This window comes from Eschrichtius robustus, chromosome 3 (assembly GCF_028021215.1).
Source record: "Eschrichtius robustus isolate mEscRob2 chromosome 3, mEscRob2.pri, whole genome shotgun sequence".
Lineage (NCBI taxonomy): Eukaryota > Metazoa > Chordata > Mammalia > Artiodactyla > Eschrichtiidae > Eschrichtius > Eschrichtius robustus.
In genome coordinates, this window is record NC_090826.1 from 106,173,474 (window position 1) to 106,196,424 (window position 22,951).

At 40.7% G+C, this 22,951-nt stretch overlaps 1 protein-coding gene and 1 pseudogene across 1 annotated transcript in view; one reads left to right on the forward strand and one right to left on the reverse strand.

The window, feature by feature from the left end:
* Window positions 1-22,951, reverse strand: part of NOTCH2 (notch receptor 2) — a 178,562-nt gene that overhangs the window by 59,419 nt on the left and 96,192 nt on the right. Inside the window, exons 6-8 of the mRNA XM_068540605.1 lie at window positions 2,933-3,166; window positions 1,434-1,589; window positions 702-890 (exon numbers count right to left, since the gene is read on the reverse strand). Coding sequence (XP_068396706.1) covers window positions 702-890; window positions 1,434-1,589; window positions 2,933-3,166 — 579 coding nt within the window. The remainder of the gene's footprint in view (window positions 1-701; window positions 891-1,433; window positions 1,590-2,932; window positions 3,167-22,951) is intronic.
* LOC137761719 (ubiquitin-conjugating enzyme E2 D3 pseudogene) lies at window positions 11,990-12,345 on the forward strand (annotated as a pseudogene).

The window sequence follows — 22,951 nt, forward strand, 5'->3', positions numbered from 1 at the left end:
TGGAACAGTTTCAATCTGATTCTCTGATCAGATTCTCTGATCAGTCCAGGTTTTGCTTTCAGGACAGTGCCAGGCCCACAGGGTCCCCAGTCCGAGTTCCTAAAGACCAGCTGAGTCAGAGATGCTGTTCCTCTCAGGGTGCAAGTCAAGGTCAGGAAGGCCTGCCAAGGCCAGAGAGGCCAGCACCCTCAAGCAGGCAAAGCAGCCACTGGCAGCCGTCATTTTAAAGCTGGGTTTAGCTGTGCTGTCTGAGGATTCAGGCAATGGTCTCTGCAGAAGAGTTCCAGAGTATAACAAAGCATGTGTATCTCACTATGAGATAAATGGCAAGTTCCTATACAACTATGGGTAAAATTATTTTCTATAAATGGAATGGTATGCTATTTGTAACATATCAGGGGATAAGGAAAGCTTGCTATTTAAAGAATTTTTATGATAAATCCTTTATTAAATCGAAGTATACTTGCATTTTAAAAATCTTCTGAATTTTTCTCTCACATGTATCTGGGTTTTGACATAATGGGATTGCTTTCCATAGCTCTAAGAATTCTAAGATGGCCTTACTCCTTAAGGGTCCCCTTAGCGGGGGATTAAATGGTAACAGAGCTTATGGAATTGCCACACTATACTGAGTGCTCTGCCTAAGAGAAGCACAGTGCAGTGCCTCCTGTCTAGATCCCACACACTGATGGCCCATGTACCTGGCATGCACAGACATGTGAAGCCTCCAATCTTATCCAGACAGGTGGCATCATTCTTGCAGGGGTCTGAATGGCACTCGTTGATGTCCATCTCGCAACGAGGCCCTGCATAGCCCTTCAGACACTCACAGTGGAAGGCACCATCTGTGTTCACACATTTTCCCGCATGCTCACAAGGATTGCTATTGGCTGGAAGACACAAGCACCAGTCACCAGGATCAGAGCACTTGATGGAGTGTCCACAAATGTGGACTACAGAAGGGGGTCAGATTATTAGCATTAGGGCCAGGTCTTTAATAATCTGGTTCTCAATTTCCTATTTTCTTCTAATCAATCAATCAATAAGAAAGTAACTAAATAAACAAGATGAAGGAAGGAAGGAGGGAGGGAGGGAGGGAGGGAGGGAAGGAAGGAAGGGAGGAAGGGAGGAAATAAGGGAAGAAAGACAAACTAGGACAACCTCAACTCTTGTGAGTCTCTACTGTTCTTATGCCCAAACTGTCACTAAGGTAGGGCTTTATGTTAAGAGTCAAGTACAAACCTTCTATATATTTCAATTCCCAGAATAGAATATATGGTTACACTGAAAGGTTAGCTGTAAACAGTGGGCACGTAACAGGTGAGATACGAGGTTTGGGTGAAACATGCTCGTAGAGTAAAATGCGCTTCAGCTTAAATGCTTGCTGAGCCCGACAGACACCATGAGGAATCGGAAAGGTTCTGTGTACTCACCCATGGCACACTCATCCACATCTTCTGTACAGTCACCCCCTTTGTAGCCTTGTGGACAGGTGCAAATATACTGCCCATTCAGAGGGTTGGTATCACACAGTGCCCCCTTGTGGCAGGGGTTGCTGATGCATGCATCATCCAGATGACATAAGAGACCTGTCACAGGGTGGGGTAAGGAGAAGAAAGAGAAAATGTCCCTTACTTGGGGAACAGTTTTCTCTTTCATGGAGGAGGGAAAACCTTATGACTGGCACATCAAAATCCAATATGAAGATTTAGAGGCAATTTCCTGGCCCTGTCTCAGGGACATGCTGCAGCCAGCAGCAAAGCAAGGAGCTTCTGCAGACAACCCTGATACTCTGACCCTGAGCCCTTAGCTGGACCCCTCCCCAAGGGTAGATAAAGTGAGGCCATAAAGTGAGATGGTTAGATGATGGAGACAGGAAAAGGGAGATATACTTCCCATTGTGCTGTCACGTTTAACAAATAAAAATAGAGGACCCCCAGTTCAATTTGAATTTCAGAGAAACAACAAATAATTATTTACTATATGTCCCAAACATTACATACATCCTATGTTTTATTAGGCAACCTATTTTCCCAAGATCATGCTACCTGATGATCTTGGGGCCACCTGCATTTCACTAGCCTCAGAAGAAAAAACCAGCTGAACGTCATCAGCCTATACTCGGGCAGCTTTTTAATAGTGTCAACATTCCTGGCTCAAGTGCCCTCAGGACTCTGAAGATATTACTAGGCCCCATGTTCTGCATAGTTCACATGGGAACTGGAATTTCCAGTCTGAAATTACCTTAAGAAGAGGTGACTAAGGCTTCTTCTACAAAGCTGGAGGTGGGGCTTTTGGAAAGGCAGAGATATAAGAACATTTCAAAACTGCTAGGCACAAAGTTCTCTCACTAAGCAATCTCCTTCCATCACATTCCTCCCTTCATCGCTCTATTCCTAGAACCAGAAGCTGTTAAACTGAAAGGCTAGAGCAATGTTAACTTTGGAGTTGGTAAAAACCTTCCCTTAGAGGACAATACGGAGAGCTGGAATGCACTTAATTGTTTCCCTCTTGCCAACTTTTTCTGAGTAAATGGATTATTTCTTCTTAAAATTAACTGCCTACATCCATTTGTGAGTAATTTTGCCTTAATTTCTGAGAAATTCACCTTAATTTCGGAGTTGCCTTTCAGCTTAAAATCTTAAGGAGGGCTATAGATGTTCCCAAGGCAATAGTTGCTAACTTTCATTTTGGGGGGATGAAAAACTGAGGTACACAGAGTTGAGAGCCAAAAGTCCTAAGGAAGAAGACTAACTTCACAGCACTTTGGCTGGCAATTACATTTCCAGAAGAACATCTTTGAGAGGCATGTTCCTACAGATGGAAATTAAAAGGACATACCCCGATAGGGATGAAAGAGAAGGAGGCAGAAATCCCGACTGCTCACCAGCCCTCTCCCTCATTTCCAGCTCTGTTCTTCCGCTGGCCTTACCTGCCTTTCCTTCTGGGCACATGCAAGAGAAGGAGGCCACACGATCAATGCAGGTGGAGCCTGGAGTGCAGGAGGCGAAGGCGCAGTCATCAATGTTCTCACTGCAGTCATCTCCACTCCAGCCATTAACACACACACAGCCATAGCCCCCATTGCGGTTGGTACAGGTGCCCCCGTTCTGACAGGCATTGGGTTGCAGCAGGCACTCATCCACATCCTCTGTGCAGAACTGTCCTTTGGGGGGAAAAGTGCCTTTGATTAGGGCTCTTAAGTCTGAGAGGATTAGTACCATACCAGCCCCCACACACTCTTCACCCTCATGTGACCTGCCTGAAATTGAGGCAAAATTAACTCACAGCAGACCAGGTCCTCACATGAATTTTAAGGCCACCTTGAGACAGCCATATAGTTATTCCAGGCAAATAATTTAGAGAATGCAAGTTGCCATCCCTAGAAACTCTGACACCATGAAATCTAGCCAACCTATCAAAGAGAAAATTGAGTCTTATAAGATCCTTAAATCTGATTTGGTTAAATCCCTGGGACAATGAATACATAAGTGAGAAGAACAAGGAGAGAAGGGTCTAAGAGATGAGTACGGACAAGAATAATGAGAAGCAACCTAAAAATCAAAGCTTTAGGGCTACTGTTCTATATCTTGACCGTATCAATGTCAACATCCTGTTTATGATGCTGGATAGTAGTTTTGCAAAGTGATGTCACCATTGGGGAAGACTTGGTTAAGGGTAAACAGTATCTCTCTGTTAATTCTTATAATTTTGTGTGAAACTATAATTATCTCAAAATAAAAGGTTTAACTAAAAATAATGGTAAGGGCAAGCAAGGGTAGAGAGAAGAAATTAAGGAACTAAGGACAATAAGAGCCATGGTAAAATATGAATGTGAAAGGCAAAGCCAAGATGATGAGACTGGAGCAAATACTGGATTAGTGGAATAACATGTGGGAAGCCGACCTTATGTAATAGAAGATGGAAAAGGATTAGTTTGTTCTGCCTGAAAAAGCAAACTGAAGGATGATAATAAGACCACTTCTGAATGGACTGCAGGTCACTACGAGAGCAAAGGATGGGGGACTATGGCAAAGGCTCTTAGGCCCAGTGACAATCGACTTATAAGCAAGGAATTTGTGATTAGCAAGCATTTAGTGCCAGGCCACCTGAGTTGTAAAACAAACTGATGAATCTTTCTTATCAGAGGTCTTTTAATACCAGTTTAGGGAGCTACCAAAGGGAATGAATATTCAGATCATATGAATTCTCTAAAACAGAACATGACAAGTGGCTAAAACCCAAAAAACCTCAAGGTGTCCTTAATTCTTTCTCTGTAAAAAACTCACTGAATGACTCAAAAAGGCACTCTGATGAAGAGGCCTCTTAATGACAAAGCACAGGACTTTTATACTCAGAAAATGCCAAGGCTAGACCTAGTCCCCAGATAACAATTCAACTTGGCTCAAGTATTTCCAGAGTCTGCAAAGTGCCCAACTGTGTAGCCATCAACTGCTAACAGAAGCTAGTTGTGTCTGATCCAACCTAACTGACCACCTATTCTTTACTCCTATCTAACCTATACATCCATTATTACAGAACCAACATCATTCGATTGCACTTCTTTGATTGCACAGCAATCTCCCATCACTTGGCTGCAAGCAACCTCAGTTCAGGAATATTTTTTGTATTCCCAGCTAAGATCCCTCTACCTAAGACGGCAGAATGGGTGTGTGGGCATCTCTGGAACTCTGTGCTCAGGACCCTGCTTCTGTGCTGCTCTCCTCACCCCACTTCATCCATATAATTCTTGAAGGAGCCACCATGTCTTTACATGATCATGCATGCCTTCCTGGTCACAGCTGACTGATCCAGGATGGGCATCTTATACAAACTGTCACTGTGTGTCTTTTCCAAACTTTTGGACTAGAGACCCTCTACCACATGGACCAAAAGAATAACATGACCAGTCTACACACAAAATGGTAACAGTGAATCAGAAGTACACAGAAAAGAAAAATAGAATCTGGTGGCATTCAAGGTACTGATTCCAATTGTTCCCAAAGACCGACTCTTCATAAGTCCATTCAAGAGCACAGCCATTCTGAGAGATGTCCCTTCCAACAGGGTTCCCTAATTTCAGATGGGGATCTGTCAACTGCAACCTGCAGTATTAACTAACACAAAGTGAGTGAGTGAGTGAGTGAGTGCAGGAGCAATCATTTCCCCAGGGTAGACGATGTCATTTAGTATAGAAAGTTTTGCTCCCCTACTTCACTGGCAGAAATGCTACCTCAGATTAAAGACAGGTGTGTAATTAAGATGCAGGTGGGATTTAGAAATGAAAACATAACCAAGAAGCAGGTGAAGAGTTTCTGTAACCTGGAAATTACTGAGTCTTGTCTCTTACACTTATGACTCAAATACTGTGCTATCGTCAAACCAAACTGACTTGCTGAATGTGAGAAATTTGGATGTTATTTTTCTTTCTTATTGGCTCTGTGATAATTCTCAGTATAAGACACTGTGATTTTAAAACATCTCATATGTATTTCGTATGCATTATAATACCCAGACACTTAAATATTGTAATAAGACAGACTAGGTTAATGAAACACTGCTTGGAATGGAAATTTTGTTCTCTTGGGAAAGGAAACCAAGAGTCACTGATTGCATACTATGAACCAGGCATTGTGCTTGAGTTGTCACAATCATTATCTCATTTATAGTTGAGGAAACGGGCTCAGAGAAGTAAAATAACTTGCCGGTTGTGAGGCAGGGAGTGCAGGAGAGCTGGGATTTAAACTAGAGCTGCTGACTCTCAAATTCGTAACAAAGACTTGAGGTGTGAATCTCACCATATCAAAACAATCTCTGTGCATCTCAGTTTTCCCAAGCACACAAAGGCATGGGGAAGGAGACAGGACAGGAAAGGTGAAGATTAAAATCATGACTCGCACCATCAAATTACTGGGAAAAATTATGACTTCAAATTACTGTCCAAAAATCAAATGTATTTTTTGAGTACAGTTGACTGTTTTTCTAATGAGGTTGATTTTTGAAGGTTAGATACCTTCATCAAATACCTTAGGTGTTTGGTGTTAGATACTGTTAGAGAAATCAAATCTACAGAGTCAAGAGAATACTGGCTTATAAATAATCTGTTATAGAATGGATCATTTTTCTCTAAGGTTCAGGCACATTTCTCCAGAACAAAACCCTTCCCAGGCATACTTATGCCAGACTTTTTTCCTCATTCCAATTCTAGCAACCAGTCATTACATTCAGAATATAAAAACAGGAACCAGGGTGCCACTAAATTGCTTGTTCCAAAATTCCCAGTGGAAAGTCTGCCAACGTACTGCACTTCCTTCATGTCACCACCCCTCTTGGCAAAGGAGGAAACCAATGCAGAAGCCTAAAAATAAGAAACGTGAGGCTCAGAAAGGTTAGGTAACCACCAACCCCACCATCCCCGCCCAGAGTCATAAACTGGTATGTCAGAGCACTATCATTCAAACTCAGATCAATTTGACTCTAAAACTACTGTTCTTTCTACTGCAGCACAGTTAACTATCCAGCCCTGGGTTTGATCCACAAGATCTACAGACTAAGTCCCTGATCCTAGGGTCTTAAAGCACACAGAGAAGGCATGGAAGCATGAGACAATAAAAGAAGACCCTTGGTAGAAATGAATAAAGACAAAAAGTCACTAAGTATTGAAATAGGAAAGTTTCTTGGAGATCTACTAGAAGGGCTGGGTCCATTGTCTGAGGTCATTCAGCTTTTCCCACTACTCCATGGCAAGAAAGCGTCAGCCTGGGCTGGAGGAAGAAGGCTTACTCAGGTTGGTAGGGTTAGGTCTTGAAGACGTCAAAGTGACTGGAGTCTATTCTTAGTTGGGGTTTGAAATGAGAAAAGGCTGGAGACCATTTGAGGCTTTGAATTCTAATATGAATTCTGAACTTGATACAACAAGCAAAGGGAAGTCATTGTAGGCTCTCAGGTGGGGGAAGGTATGATCAAAGGTGCATGTGAACATTGGTCTGCCAGTAGAATACAGGAGGGACTAAAAGCAAATGACTTTCTTTTGGTAGGGAGAGAAGGAGAAAGCACTAAGTTAGGAGCTACCTAGCATATAAAAGTCTCTGGTGAAAAGGGAGAGCTGCGTCTTTCCACGCCCTACCTAGCTACTACACCTTCAATCCAAACAAGTCTCAGCATGGGTCAGCACACAAACTCTGCTGGTGGACTCCCAAAATATGTTGCACAAAGCTTGGTTAGGCAAGTTTTTGAGGGCATCAATTATCCCTCTTACTAATTTCACCTGCCAGGTATTGCAGGCTACTGGCATCTGACATTGGGACTAAGGCAGTGGGCTATTAGACTTTTCCCATCTCCTATTAGAAAGGAAACCACTTGTTTCTAGAAACTACTTTTTCTATTGCCACTATGAGTCTGTACTAACTTGGTATGAAATGCTACACTACCAAAGCCTTGGCTGACACCTTAAACACTTAGAGCCACCTGCAGATACTGATAATTCTCTGGGTGATGGCTTTTGTTTCATAAATATATCTCAAATCTCTATCTTTCCTTCATATATTTTACTCTATAGCCACCATGGCTTACTGTTAGCTCCTTAAGCATTAAGTTCTTACCTACCTCAGAGCCTCTGCATATCCTGTTCTCTTCACCTCAAATATCCTTCCCCCTCTTATTCATATGGCTAATTAATATTTCATACCTTGACCTTCCTTATAATTTAAGTAGACCTCCAAGCTCACACTCTTCATTTTTCTCCTTCATTGCACCTACTCCATTCAGTCTGTCTTGTCATTTATCAAATGGTGTAATTTTATATTCATTTGTGTTTTGCAGTCTCTGTCTCTGTTAGACTATAAGCTCCACGAGAGCAAGGACTTTGTTGGCCATTCACCTCGGTTTACATGTCAGGCACTGTACCAGACACTTAGCGTCAGTGGTGAAATAGACCTTAGATTCAACCTAATGTGCTCATTTTACAGACAAAACTAGGACCAGAGAGGTACAGTGACTTGTCCACATTTACACAGCTAGTTGGAAGAAGAATTAGAAATAGACAAAATTAAAAACGGAAATCAAGTGCTGAAAAGGACATTGGGGTGTGAGATCACAACACTTCAAGTTAGTCTTCAAACTGACTGTTGAGGGAAAGGGCAGGGTTGAGAAACATACGGGAAGAGCAAGATGCCTAAGCAGTGCTACAAATGAAGACAATACAACTAAGAACAAGTATGCTATTTTATATATAGTAGTGTATATATGTTAATCCAGCCTCCTAATTTATCCCTCCCCCCCACCCCCCTTTCCCTTTGGTAACCTTAAGTTTGTTTTCTATGTCTGTTTTGTAAATAAGTTCATTTCTATCTTTTTTTAGATCCTACATATAATTGATATCATATGATATTTGTCTTTCTCTGTCTGACTTACTTCACTTAGTACGATAATCTCTAGGTCCATCCATGTTGCTGCAAATGGCATTATTTCATTCTTTTCTATGGTTGAGTAATATCCCACTGTATATATGTACCACATCTTCTTTATCCATTCATCTGTCGATGGACACTTAGGTTGCTTCCATGTCTTGGCTATTGTAAACAGTGCTGCAATGAACATTGGGGTGCATGTATCTTTTCAAATTATGGTTTTCTCTGGATATATGGCCAGGAGTGGATTGCAGGATCATATGGTAGCTCTATTTTTAGTTTTTTAAGGAACCTTCATACTATTCTCCATGGTGGCTGTACCAATTTACGTTCCCGCCAACAGTGTAGGAGGGTTCCTTTTTCTCCATACCCTCCCCAGCATTTATTATATGCAGACTTTTTGATGACAGCCATTCTGACTGGTGTGAGGTAGTACCTCACTGTTGTTTTGACTTGCATTCCTCTAATAATTAGCGATGTCAAGAAGGACCTACTGTATGGCACAAAGAACTGTACTCAATATTTTGTAATAACCTATAAGGGAAGAGAATCTGAAGAAGAATATATATATATATATATATATATATATATATATATAACTGAATCACTGTGTTGTACGCCTGAAACTAAAACAATATTGCAAATCAACTATACTTTGATTAAAAATAAATAAATAAAATATGACACAAATGAACCTATCTACAAAACAGAAACACACTCACACACAGAGAACAGACTTGTGGTTGCCAAGGGGGAGCGGGGCGGGGAAGGGAGTCTGCGGTTAGCAGATGCAAACTATTATATATAGGATGGATAAACAACAAGGTCCTACTGTATAGCACAGGGAACTATATTCAATTATCCTATGATAAACCATAATGGAAAAGAATTTTAAAAAGAATGTATACATATGTATAACTGAATCACTTTGCTGTACAGCAGAAATTAACACAACACTGTAAATCTACTATACTTCAATAAAAAATAAATTTATCAAAAAAAAGAAAAACAAGAAAAATAAGTACGTGGTATTGATTTTGTAGGAGTGGGGTCACTTTCATAATGATCTTTTCTTATTGCACCGTCCTATGGTCTTAAAAGCAAAGGATGAATGAGTAAGACTATGGGCAGTGCGTGTGTCAGAAAACACAACAGAGTGAACCCAACAGGACTGTACTGAAATGGAAACTATGACTTGGGCTTCACGAGCATCAAGTTCTAGCCACGTGAGCAGAGGACCACTAAACAGACACCATTTTATGAGCTGCAAGACATGGGGATACAAACAGCTCATTATGGTTTTCTCAGGACACCACAAACAAACCATCAATCTGACTTGGAGTTACAAGTGACTGGGAAACAAGAGGAGGAAGGGGAAAAAAGGAAAGAAAAGAAATGGTCGCTGAGCCTTAGCACTTCTGGAAGAAGCCCTCCCCTCCTAGTCGCCTCTCAACTTGGCGGGGGAAACCTTTCACCACATCAATGGCCCTGCTAAGGGGCAACTCTCATTAGCAACAACAATCACCACGTGAGGAACATATAAAAATGAGCTTGGCTGACCCCTGCCCTGACCCTGCTACCTCCTCTTCTTTGGTTAAGTCAAGAGAATTCGGTCTCCAATACACGCTTCCAGCCAGCAGTCACCCGGGCCCCTGAGTTGGGGAGTTTCATCTTTTCATATCATAGCAGGGCATTCTTGTAACCTCTGTCCTACAAACCTTCTCCTCTACACAAAGGAGAGTTTCCATTCTACTCCTGAAGTGAAAGGGCAGAGGACAAGCCTGACTATTCTACAACTTCCCAGGACGAAAGATGGTTGAAACATTTTGCACAAACACTGGAGTCTACAGGGTCTGCCTAATGAGAGGCTGTGTGCATGCACTAACGTACAAGCACACACATGTATATATGAGGCTAGGGTTACAGTGGCTAAGGGGATCTTGTAGGTGTGCGGGATACACATGCAGATAAACGCAAGAATCTCAGTGAACGTTCCCATGAATCCTAGACACCATCATCTTTTTCAGGCTTCCTCAAAAGCCTGGTTTCCCTGCATCCTGATCAGTTATTTTTTTCTAAAGAGTCCCCAACTTAATCTCATCATGTACAGTGGATTGTGCCATTTGCCTGTTCAAGCCCTTTGATGCCTTCCATTACACTTAGGATAAAATTCTAAATCCTACCTACATTTTCTGCCTACCTCTCCAGTCTCTCCCCTTGAAATACCACTCGTGCCAGGCACTCTGGCTTTTTATTTTTATCCTTTCTCAACATGATCACAATCTCTCCCCGCTACGGGTCTTTGCACAAGCTGTTCCCTGTACCTGGAGCACTCTTAGGCTCAACCACCCCCTAATAATTCATACCCACTGTCCATAGCTGAAAGAGACAGTACATACCTCCCCCAAACCCAACTAGTTCTACCTGTTAATATGCTCTCTAATAACCTCTACTTTTCCCACTAGGTATTTATTATAGTTCAAAATCTTACAGATAATATGCTTTATGTCTGTGTTACTCACTATACTGTAAGTTCCATGGAGAAATGGGTGGTACCATTTACTTCATCAGTGAATCCCTAGCACTTAGCACAGTGCCCAGCTAATAATATTTCTTGAGAAGTAATCAAAAATAGTTGTTAAACAAATTTGACCTACTCTTGTCTTCTCTCACTTAAGTCTTTCTAACCTCAAAATAATAATCATCTTTCAACTCTTCTCCCTCACACCTTTAGGGTGTCTCTATCCTATTCATACTCCCAGACTTTCCATCACCCCCTTATTTACATCCCCCCATCAATACACATGCCTCTCATTCCACCCTCTCCCTTAACTGCTGAACTCCATCTCATTTATTCCACACCAAATTCACCCTGCCTTTTGACCTTAATCCTTCAACTGTGTCTCAAGGGTGACTCTATATTGTGGGGTACCTTACTTCTTCAATTGAAACCCAAGATTTCCCTAGAGACTACATCCCATCAGCGGGCAGTCCTCCTCAGCCCTCCTCTTCCAGTTGCCTCCATCTGCATGAAGGTAAATAGGCAAAGAATCACTCTTTCCTTTATTTCCTAATGGTGCTACTGACTTCAAATAGTAAAAATAGACTTATTCAGCTATTTCTAGGTACTAGACACTGTGATGAGTGCTTACACTGATTGTCAAATGTAATACTATCATATAAAATTAGTCCAGATTTACAGACATAGTACAGACCCAGTCCACACTGAGGAAAGATACTACAGTATCTCAGGGCAGTAAGGAGAAGAGACTCTGACAGCACCCAATAATAGCCCTGAATTTGGAGGCATGAAATTAGGCCAGGAACAAACTGGAAAATTTAATGCTCCATTCATTCATTCAACAAATATGTATATACTATATGCCAGGCTTGACCTGAGACTAAAATGGTAAACAAAAGAGTTGTGGATTCTACCCAGAACGTACAGACAAGTAAGGGTTTTACAACCAAATAAACAGTTATAACAGTGGGTAAGAAGTGCTCTAATAGATACATATTGCCTTAGAAGCACAGAGCAGAACAGAGAAGAACTATGTTCTGCAGGTCCAGTGGGGGATGCTATGTTTCATTGGCAAGCCAAGATTATGGCCTAATGGCAGCTTGTATCAAGGCAGTGTGGGGTTTTTTGACAATTCACTTTCCTACAGACCACACCTTCAAACCACCTAAGGTTGCATTTACAACAAAAATTTATCATCCAAATATTAATAGTAATGGCAGCATATGTCTCGATATTCTAAGATCACAATGGTCTCCTGCTTTAACTATTTCTGAGGTTCTTTTATCCATTTGTTCACTGCTGTGTGTTCCAAACCCAGAATGATGCCCTCGTGCCAGAGAGTGCACAGATCTATAAAACAGACGGAGATAAGTACAACAGTAATCTCATGAACGGACTCAAAAGTATGCCACGTGATGCTACTTTAAAGTCAGAATAAGTGCATTACAGCTGAATAAATTGTAAATTACTGTTAAGAAAGAGAGAGAGAGAGGAGAGAGAGAGAGAAAGAGAGAGAGACTTTATATGTTAATCAGGTTGCGTAAGAATGTGTACGTATGTGAGAGGATTGTAGAAAGGGGGATGGTGGGGAGGGTACTTCAGGCAGAAGGAGGTGTATGTGTACAGGTTTGAACAGAAGGCAAAATGTGACTTATTTGAGGCAATGAAAAAAAACACTGTGGTTCAATTACAAGGCATGCATCAGTGGAGATAAGGCTGGAAAGGGAGTTATACTCAGAGCCTTGGAACTGTATCCAAAGACAAGAAGGACCTACTGAATCACTTTAAGCAAAGAAACAACACAATCCAATTTGTGTTTCAGAAAGCCCACCATGCTGCTATGGGGAGAATGGACTGAACTCCATCCCATCCTTCCAGGTCAACAGCAATTTAAAGCACTGAGGAGTCCCAGGGCTCCTGTGGCCGCTATAGCAACAAGAAAGTCTGTGGTGCTTCTGGGGCAAATTCCGGATGCAACAGCAACGAAGAGCATCCAGGCTCAGCCACTATATGGGAGTGATGGATGCTGTGTCAATGCCAGGTATTCAGAAAGCTGATGCTGGCACAGAGGCTTCTCCACACAGAGAAGAAAATGGTGCCACACTTCTGTCTCCCTGCTAGGAGCTCCACACTCTCGCTCTTACACTTCCTTGGGCTGCTGGGCTGTTAAACAGTTTACATAAAGAGCCCCTCACTTCCCTGGAAGAAAAAACTAACTGTAGCAGGGGTTCCAAAGAGAATCAACCTACTCTATTTATGGGCAAGCCATTACTAATGAGCAGAATGAGTAAAACAAACAAACAAAAAACAACCTGGAGTCCATTAGAACATTTTTCAATATAAAAGATGTAGAGGTACCACTTAAGATGTAGATGAAAAGCATACTTGTGAAAAATCTGCACTTCCAGAAACTAGTACATTATAGAAAGAATTGGTTCTGTATTCTCAAGAATTTTATACACATGTAGGTTTTCAAAAGAAATGAAAATATAGGGCATCATACTCTGATGAAATGGGGTGGGCTGAGAGAAAGGCAGAAATAGAGAGGACCTAGATGCAATGAGTAAATACTATAAGAATATAAGAATGTAGGGCTTCCCTGGTGGTGCAGTGGTTGAGAATCTGCCTGCCAATGCAGGGGATGCGGGTTCGAGCCCTGGTCTGGGAAGATCCCACATGCCGCGGAGCAACTAGGCCCATGAGCCACAACTACTGAGCCTGTGCGTCTGGAGCTTGTGCCCGGCAACAAGAGAGGCCGCGGCATTGAAAGGCCCGCGCACCGCGATGAAGAGTGGCCCCCGCTTGCCGCAACTAGAGAAAGCCCTCGCACAGAAACGAAGACCCAACACAGCCAAAAATAAATAAATAAAATTTAAAAAAAAAGAATATAAGAATGTAAGTCAACTATACTCCAATAAAATTTTTTTTTAAAAAATATAAGAATGCCGTTCAAATACAAATCAGAATTGAAAATGATAAAGGACAGAACTGACAATGAAGAAAAATCAGGTATGAAGGAAAAACTTAGGAAGCTCTTGTGAAATGCAAAGGAGAAAACAAGCAGATTAAAATATAGGGAGAAAAGATTTTAGCTATGAGGAAGAATGAAGACCTAGTGTAAAGGTAATAGGTGTTCCTGAAGACACAAAAACAAATGAGAAACATAATCTTTTCTGAGGTGAGAATAGACCTAAGTCTGCAGATCCAAAGGGCTCGAAAAGACTAGGAAAAAATAATAGGAAATATACCTATACCAATATTGGTTAAAGTTCTGATTTTAAAGAGGGAGGAGAGAGGTGAAAGGAGAGCCAGAAAGACAGAGAGGGAGAGAGAGAATGACTGAGCAGACACTGGACTTCCCTATAATACTCATTACAAGAAGCAAAGGAACAATGTCTAGGAACTTCATAACAATGTAATTTGTGACCCAAGAATTCAGTATCTATACAAGATGCCATTTGTGTATGAAGGTAACTAAACTAAAAAAATATTTTTCATATATACAAGAGCTCTGAAGATATGCCAACATGTCGCTTTTCTGTAAAAAAATTCTCAAAGATATACTCATTTGACTGAAAAAGTAAGTGAAAATAAAAAACTCAGGAATGAGACGGTTGTGATATAAATGTACTGCTAGTTAGCATAGAACAACTTATACAGAGAACTAAGTCTAAAGTGTTATAAATTGGATTTTAAAACAGTATACATAGCAATAATTTTTAAAGAACATGGGTAAGACTAAATTTCAGTAATAATAATACTATAATATAAATTTTAAAATCCCAGATCACATGAACAAAATCTGGAGAGTGAAGAGAAGATTAAGAGAAGTATGCTCATTCCTTACCTCACAGAAAAGGATATACTTTCATTTTTGACAGAAAAAAGTAGAGAGATGAATGCAAATCCAAATTATTCTAAACATGTATATCTTTTAAAATTTAAAAAACACTAAACACTAAATATAATTTAAATCATTTCACCTCTATCTATTGTCCTCATGGACTAACGTCCACTTCCTTGAATTACTTAAGCACATGGTTTATGTTCCTCTCATTCTTTGTTCTCCCATCTCCCATGACATCAACATCTGGGTTGAGGACCAATAAGGTCATCTGAGCCAAGAGTTCTTAGTTTTCTCAACTCAACAGACCTCCACATCCACTCATTATCACAAACAGACTCACATTCTGGATCTCATTATAAGACACTCATTGTTCCAACTCCAAGATCTCAAACTGGTACTTCCACTCTCTGAATATAACTTCCAATCTCCCTTCTCTCCCATTCCCAACAACCATTTCACTTAATTTTTCCCCACTAAAACTTGAAAGAGTAAACCACTCCTAAATAACCCAGTTCACTAACCAACCCTTTTCCAGCTGCCTTAACTCTTTGTCTAGCCAAGGTTCTATGGTCGGTCACATGAATGAAGTTTCTGTCCCTAAAGCTACTGCCCTGCTGCCCCATCTCTCTCTCTCTCTGTCCCCCCATTTTTTACCTGTACAAAATCTTGAATAAGTGATTTATTCCTACTCCTCCTTTTACTCCTCCCTCAACATCCACCTTTCTCTTTAACCTCTTGCAATCTGGCTTTCTTCTCTCCTTTATAGAGAAACTCCATTTTAGAAGATTTCCAATGACCTCAAAAATTCTGACTAACTCTCTGCAATTATCATTTGCATTTGAGTCTCCAGGTTGTCATTCATTCAATAACCATCATTCGTTAAAATTGGTCCTGGGAATGCCAAAATAAGTAAGGCCAGTTCCCAATTCCCCAGAGGCTGAGAGTGTATTAGGCGAGGTAATAAGCATATCAAACAGTAAGAGCAGTATAATATTGCAGGCGCTATAACAGGGGCATGTAGAGTTGAGTCAAAGGTACAATCTTAAAATGCATCCCCTGACTCAGTGATGCTATAATGGCAGAGCTTCTTCCGAACTCTTACACATCCCCTTCTCTCACCTTCATTCTTTGGATTCCTTTCCTCATCAATCTTCTTAAGTGTAGACTTAAGATCCAGACCCTCTGGCCTTCTCAGTCCACACACTTTCCTTACAGACTTGAACATTTCCAAGGCAACCAAAAATAAGACTCAAAATCTGAGTCTCTAGCCCCTACCTCCATTTTGACCTCCTAGGTCTTACTGCTGAATGTTTTCACTTGGAAAACTCACCTCAAACTCACCACCATCTCTAGCCTATTTCTTTATCTCTGTCAACAGTCCCCACATTCTCCCACTACTCAGATTTTAAAATAGAAGTTAACTCTTCTCAATCTCCCCCCTCGCCCAAACAAGTGCTTAGATCAGTGGTCCCCAACCTTTTTGGCACCAGGGACCGGTTTCTTGAAAGACAAATTTTCTAAGGACCGGAGGGCAGGGGAATGGTTTTGGGATGACCCAAGCACCTTACATTTATTGTGCACTTTATTTCTATTATTATTATTGCATTGCAATATATAATGAAGTAATTATACAACTCACCATAATGCAGAATCAGTGGGAGCCGTGAGCTTGTTTTCCTGCAACTAGATGGTCCCATCTGGGGGTGATGGGAGACAGTGACACCCGAAGTGTGTCGCTTATGTCCAGTCTACTCCATAAGATGCAGCTTCATTGTCACTTGCCACTCACTGATAGGGTTTTGATATGAGTGTGCAAGCAACTGATTTATCATGGTCTCTGTGCAGTCAGACCTCTCTGCTAATGATAATCTAGAGTATTTGCAGCCGCTCCCCAGTGCTGGCATCACCGCCTCGTCTCCACCTCCAATCATCGGGCATTAGATTCTCATAAGGAGCGCGCAACCTAGATCCCTCGCATGCGCAGTGCACAGTAGGGTTTGTGCTCCTATGAGAATCTAATGCCGCCGCTGATCTGACAGGAGGCGGAACTCAGGTGGTAATGAGAGTGACGCGGAGCGGCTGTAAATACAGATGAAGCTTCGCTCGCTCACCCGACACTCACCTCCTGCCATGCGGCCCGGTTCCTAACAGGACATGGACCAGTATTGGTCCCTGGCCCAGGGGTTGGGGACCCCTGACTTAGATGGTCCCCAATTCCTATCCATGCTTCTTTCAAACTCATGATCATTCCTACTTTTCAACTCCTACTGTGGTTATGTGTTGACTTTCTTATTTCTTCCTAGTGAATTTGACCATTCTTCAAAGATCAGGAATTGATATATTTCTTCTTTGTGTCTCTTATAGCATCGAGCACAGTACATAACTGTAAGTTAATCAGTAAATATCTGTTATTGAAGCTACCTTACAACCATTCTCTGAGGGCTTGAAAAGTCATGAAATGAAACTGGATCTTTCCTGGGATGCAGCAAAAGCCAGACATTGAGTCATGGACCACGAGGGCAGAAAAGATCCCTCAGTCTCACCTCCTGCATTTATTGGGCCACACTAAACACTCACTCCTGTTCCCACCAACACAACCACTAATTAGCTCTGAGACCTCTGGGATGACAGTGCTTTAGGTTAGCACTCCAGCAGTCTGCCCAAATGATAGCAAACTGAGGTTGGGTTGGGGGCAGGGGAGCAGAATTCAAAAAACAGGCTTATTTTCAAATCCCCACAATCAAGTTGACAGCAGAGAAATTGAAACGGGAGATGCATTTTTCCATTCCTCCATGCAGACTACAAATGAAAAGACTTTTGCAGTCCCAGATATACTTAGTTTCCACTCTCACCAAAAAGCTCCATTTCTATAGTATTAAAAATACAGAAAAGTGATTTTGAGAAAAGCCTCATTCTAGAGAACAACTTGTACCAACTAGAGGCAAGTCTGAAATAGGAGCACTGAGTTCAAAATCAAAATACCACCATGAAAAGACTCCGTTCCCAGAGAGCACCCCTGGCAGTATGTACTTGGTGATTTGTGCCAAAAATTTTTGCTAAAGTTGGAGCAATTGACAGCAAAGGGAATCTTAACTAACACTTTAGGTTCATCATGCTATAAAGGAGAGCTGAGAGAAAATGTGATTGGTTTTATTTGACTCATATCCACCTAACTTCCATTGTTCACTTCTGCTTAGTGTCCCTAAGCACTATTCCAAGCCCAAGCTGAAATTACATTTCTGGGTTCTGCACAGGAAAATAAATCATGTCTGCCCTAGGAGTGAACCCAAAACCAAAAGCTGCCAGAGAGGAATTTGTGAGTTGAGTTTAGAGTCAACTTTAATTCTGAAGGAAATGAACCTTTAAAAGGAAAATTCAAATAACAACCTATGTAGACAAAACATTAATCTACACTGCTTCAATTAATTTGGGGACCTTTTATAACTTTTTTTCTTAAGTGGATATCTGCCAGAGCAGACCTTCTCTCATAAGATGGCTTGGAGCCAAATACAGTAATAGTCAAGATATTTGTGCTCAGGCTTCCTCAAATCCTTAGGTATACATACATATCCTAAAGGAACATCCAACTACCGACTTATCTCTATAACAAGATTCCTACTAAAAAAAAAAGTAAACCATTTGCCCAACTCCCAACACCAATTTCTTTCCTCCATCTGGGCTTTAGTTTGTTCAGAAGAGTGGTAGCCTTTGAAGGCACAAATTAGTACTATTCTAGACAACCATGTCAGGTAAAACCACTCTGCACTGGGCTAGGACACAGTTCTGTCCACAACTGATGTGGAAACCACACTAGAAAAAGGTCAACATACTTTCCTCTAGTGAGGCCAACACAAGGGCACCTCGAGGATAGCTGCACATCCAGCCCTCTACCACCCAGGATCAAAGAGGATGTTTCTATACAGTACATCTTTGCATCTAAAGTAGGGTTGTCCACTCTATGACATAAATCACAGCAAGATCCTTTTGACCCACCTCCTAGAGAAATGGAAATAAAAACAAAAATAAACAAATGGAACCGAATGAAACTTAAAAGCTTTTGCACAGCAAAGGAAACCATAAACAAGACGAAAAGACAACCCTCAGAATGGGAGAAAATATTTGCAAATGAAGCAACTGACAAAGGATTAATCTCCAAAATTTACAAGCAGCTCATGCAGCTCAATATCAAAAAAACAAACAACCCAATCCAAAAATGGGCAGAAGACCTAAACAGACATTTCTCCAAAGGAGATATACAGATTGCCAACAAACACAAGAAAGGATGCTCAACATCACTAATCATTAGAGAAATGCAAATCAAAACTACAATGAGGTATCACCTCACACCAGTCAGAATGGCCATCATCAAAAAATCTAGAAACAATAAATGCTGGAGAGGGTGTGGAGAAAAGGGAACCCTCTTGCACTGCTGGTGGGAATGTAAATTGATAGAGCCACTATGGAGAACAGTATGGAGGTTCCTTAAAAAACTTAAAATAGAACTACCATACGACCCAGCAATCCCACTACTGGGCATATACCTTGAGAAAACCGTAATTCAAAAAGAGTCATGTACCACAATGTTCATTGCAGCACTATTTACAATAGCCAGGACATGGAAGCAACCTGAGTGTCCATCGACAGATGAATGGATAAAGAAGATGTGGCACATATATACAATGGAATATTAGCCATAAAAAGAAATGAAATTGAGTTATTTGTAGTGAGGTGGATGGACAGAAAGACTGTCATACAGAGTGAAGTAAATCAGAAAGAGAAAAATAAATAACGTATGTTAACGTATATATGTGGAATCTAAAAAAAAAAAAAAAAAAAGGTTCTGAAGAACCTAGGGGCAGGACAGGAGACAGGAATAAAGACGCAGACGTAGAGAATGGACTTGAGGACACGGGGAGGGGGAAGGTTAAGCTGGGACGAAGTGAGAGAGTGGCATGGACTTATATATACTACCAAATGTAAAATAGATACCTAGTGGGAAGCAGCTGCATAACACAGGGAGATCAGCTTGGTGCTTTGTGACCAGCTAGAGGGGTGGGATAGGGAGGGTGGGAGGGAGATACAAGAGGGAGGAGATATGGGGATATATGTATATGTATAGCTGATTCACTTTGTTATAAAGCAGAAACTAACACAACATTGTAAAGCAATTATACTCCAATAAAGATGTTATAAAAATAAAAAATAAAAAAAATAAAGTAGTGTTGTCCAATAGAACTATCATGAGAGATACAGTTGTCATTTAAAATTCTCTGATAGCACTTTAAAAAAGGAAAAAGAAACTGGTGAAATTAACATATTTTATTTAACTCGATGTATTCAATACATTATCATTTTATCATCTAATCAATATTTAAAACATTATTAGTGAGACATTTTACTTTTTTTTCATACTGAGTCTTCAAAATCAGGTATTTTACAGTTGAGGCACATCTCAGTTCGGACCAGTCACATATCAGATGCTCGAGAGCAAGATGTGCCTAGTGGCTACCATATCAAACAGCACGGACCTAAAATGGTTTACATGATAACTGTTTGCTAAATAAATGAAAAGCTCAAAAAGTTTTCTACTGCACCATTTATTCTCCCAATAAGAGGTATCAGTTCTGTGAATAGCAAATAAAACCTTCCGAAGAAAGGGAAGCTGACTCATTTATCCCAAATCAAACCATGAGTAGACTTGGAAAAAATTTCTGGTCATCTTGAAGCCCAGAACTTGCTGCAAAAGATCAAGCCTTCTACGTGGGTGTACTTAGAAAACAACATGGTACCTACCTATCAGGCTCTTCTCATTAAAAATGTGGCCAATTCCCAAATCTCCATTTACTGCAAATTGATACCTAGGTTTTTTTAGCTATATAATCCCACCCATTTTTTTTCAGATAGCTGGCAACTTCATTTCCTCTCCTAGTAGCCTGCTCAAACCCTTCCTTCTCTATTTTGTCAAAAGCCAGACCAAACAGTTCATGCTCCGAATGCTTCAACTCTGCAGCTGAAAATTGTAAAGGGAATTCTGAACAAAGTTGCAATAAGGCTCTTAGGTATAGTGAAAAAACCACCAGACTGAATATAAAACACTTACTTAATATTAACTTCTAATCTCAAAGTAACCAGGAACATGAACACACACACACACACACATACACGCACACACAAAGAATAAGTCACCATATCCTAGAATAATAAAACTATAATTTGAACATTCAATCTGCTAAAAAATAAAGTCCTTAATAAATAAAAAAATTTTTAAAGATAACCCATAGAGTCAATTTGTATAAAAAAAAAAGACCACAGATTTGAGCAGACTTGTAGTTCAGCAAGCCTAGATTCAAACCCTAATCCAACCACTATGTGCCTTGAGTAAATTGTTTAACCCTTCTGAATATCCATTATCATCTGTAAAAGTAATATTAAGAAAAAAACTCTACCCCTCATACAGTTATTGCGAAGATTACATAAAATAAAACACTGTAATTAGCTCATTATTTGGGTGCTAATAAACATGAGTTAACTCTCAGCTCCCAGCCCCATTCATTTCTTTAATTTGTATAAGGCAGAAAATACTAATGTGACTTTGTTTACAGCTCTAATGTCAGTATCCATAGGAACACTACAACCCCAAATTTTCTTTCTATTCTTCTCAGAATGAGGTTGGGGCTGGGATCACGAACAAGCTCAGCTATACGCTACTGACAACAAAGGTCTGTAAAGCGCTCTGGTAACTGACATCATCAACAGTTCAGTGACCCCATTCCCTCACCTCAAGCATATAATAATGCTAATATTAATGTGGTGAGCATTATCACAGAGGAATGTATGGGCTAGTTAGGGAGCCCAGAGGGTAACACTTAGCTCAGCCTAGAGAGAGAGGGCACGGGGGGGCTTCCTGAAGGTGGTACCCACTTGATCTGAGCCAGGCAGGCAAAAATGGTGAGGACTATAGGGAGAGGAGTGGAGAAGGGAAATCCAGAGAAAAGAAATGGTGTGAACAAGGACATCGGACGTGGCTGATACAGGAAGCCGTTCTTATTGCCGAAGAAGCAGATGGGGCTGAGACCAGGGAGGACTTCACATAATGAAGGAAGGACCTTGGACTTTATCCTGTTGGTCATCAGGACAGTAAAAAAAAAAAAAAACAAGGTTGTCACTGGAAGTCAAAGATTGGCATCAGTGAAAAAGAGGAAGGAAACCTGTGGTGGGAAACCAAAGACTGAGGGTATTTTAAATGACAGCAGATCAAACGAAATAAATACTGACACATTGAACTTATCTATCATTTCTGCCATCCCCTCTAGAAAAAATACAAAAGCACGTGGAAAAAGAAACATCTTCTAAGGGCTTTCATAGAAAAAAGGTATTTACTAAACACCCTGGGGTAAGAAATTTTGGTAAAATATCATTTCACTGGGAAACTTTCCCCCAAGATTGGACCTTCCTAATTAATATCAAAGCAGGAAACTGAGTGTGCTATCAAAGAAAAATCAGCAACGAAATCACAATTATCATTTAATCTTCATTGGCATCAGGAGCCTTGGTACCACACAGAGCCACTCTCTCCCACAGGGCAAGGGAGAGATTAGAATGGGGTCAAGTTCCTAACAAGTATCTCATCCTGCCCAATACCACTGTGAGGATCATTAAAAAGTGAAAAATTCAAATCTTTCCAGTTACTATTTGTCACATAATTAACTTTACAGTAATCTTTTTAAGTTGGAAAAAATAATGGCCTATGAAAAAAATCACCAGAGAAATGGCAAAAGCTAAAGAGAACAGAGACTATGACAGAAAGAGCAGAGGGTTGGGAGTAAAGTCCTAGGATCAAGAAATCAAGAAGAAATTCTAGGGGAAGTCCAATTTTAGGTAAACCCAGTGGGAAAGTATCTTAAAAAAAAAAAAAAAAGACAGTTTGGGGATTAAAAGCAGAAATGTGTGCCCTTCCAGGGAATCGTATTATTGAAGTTTTAAAGCCTTTTAATCTTTTTCTATTCCTAAGTCTACAGCTCTAAAGAGTACTCTAAATAATTAGCTGCTGCAGATGAGGGAAGGCAATTCGGAGACTCTAAGGAATACCAGGTAGTAACAACAGCAATCCAATTTCAAGACTTCTTTGCTGGGCACAATCCTTCACTGGTACTGGAGTTTCTTCCTTATAACATT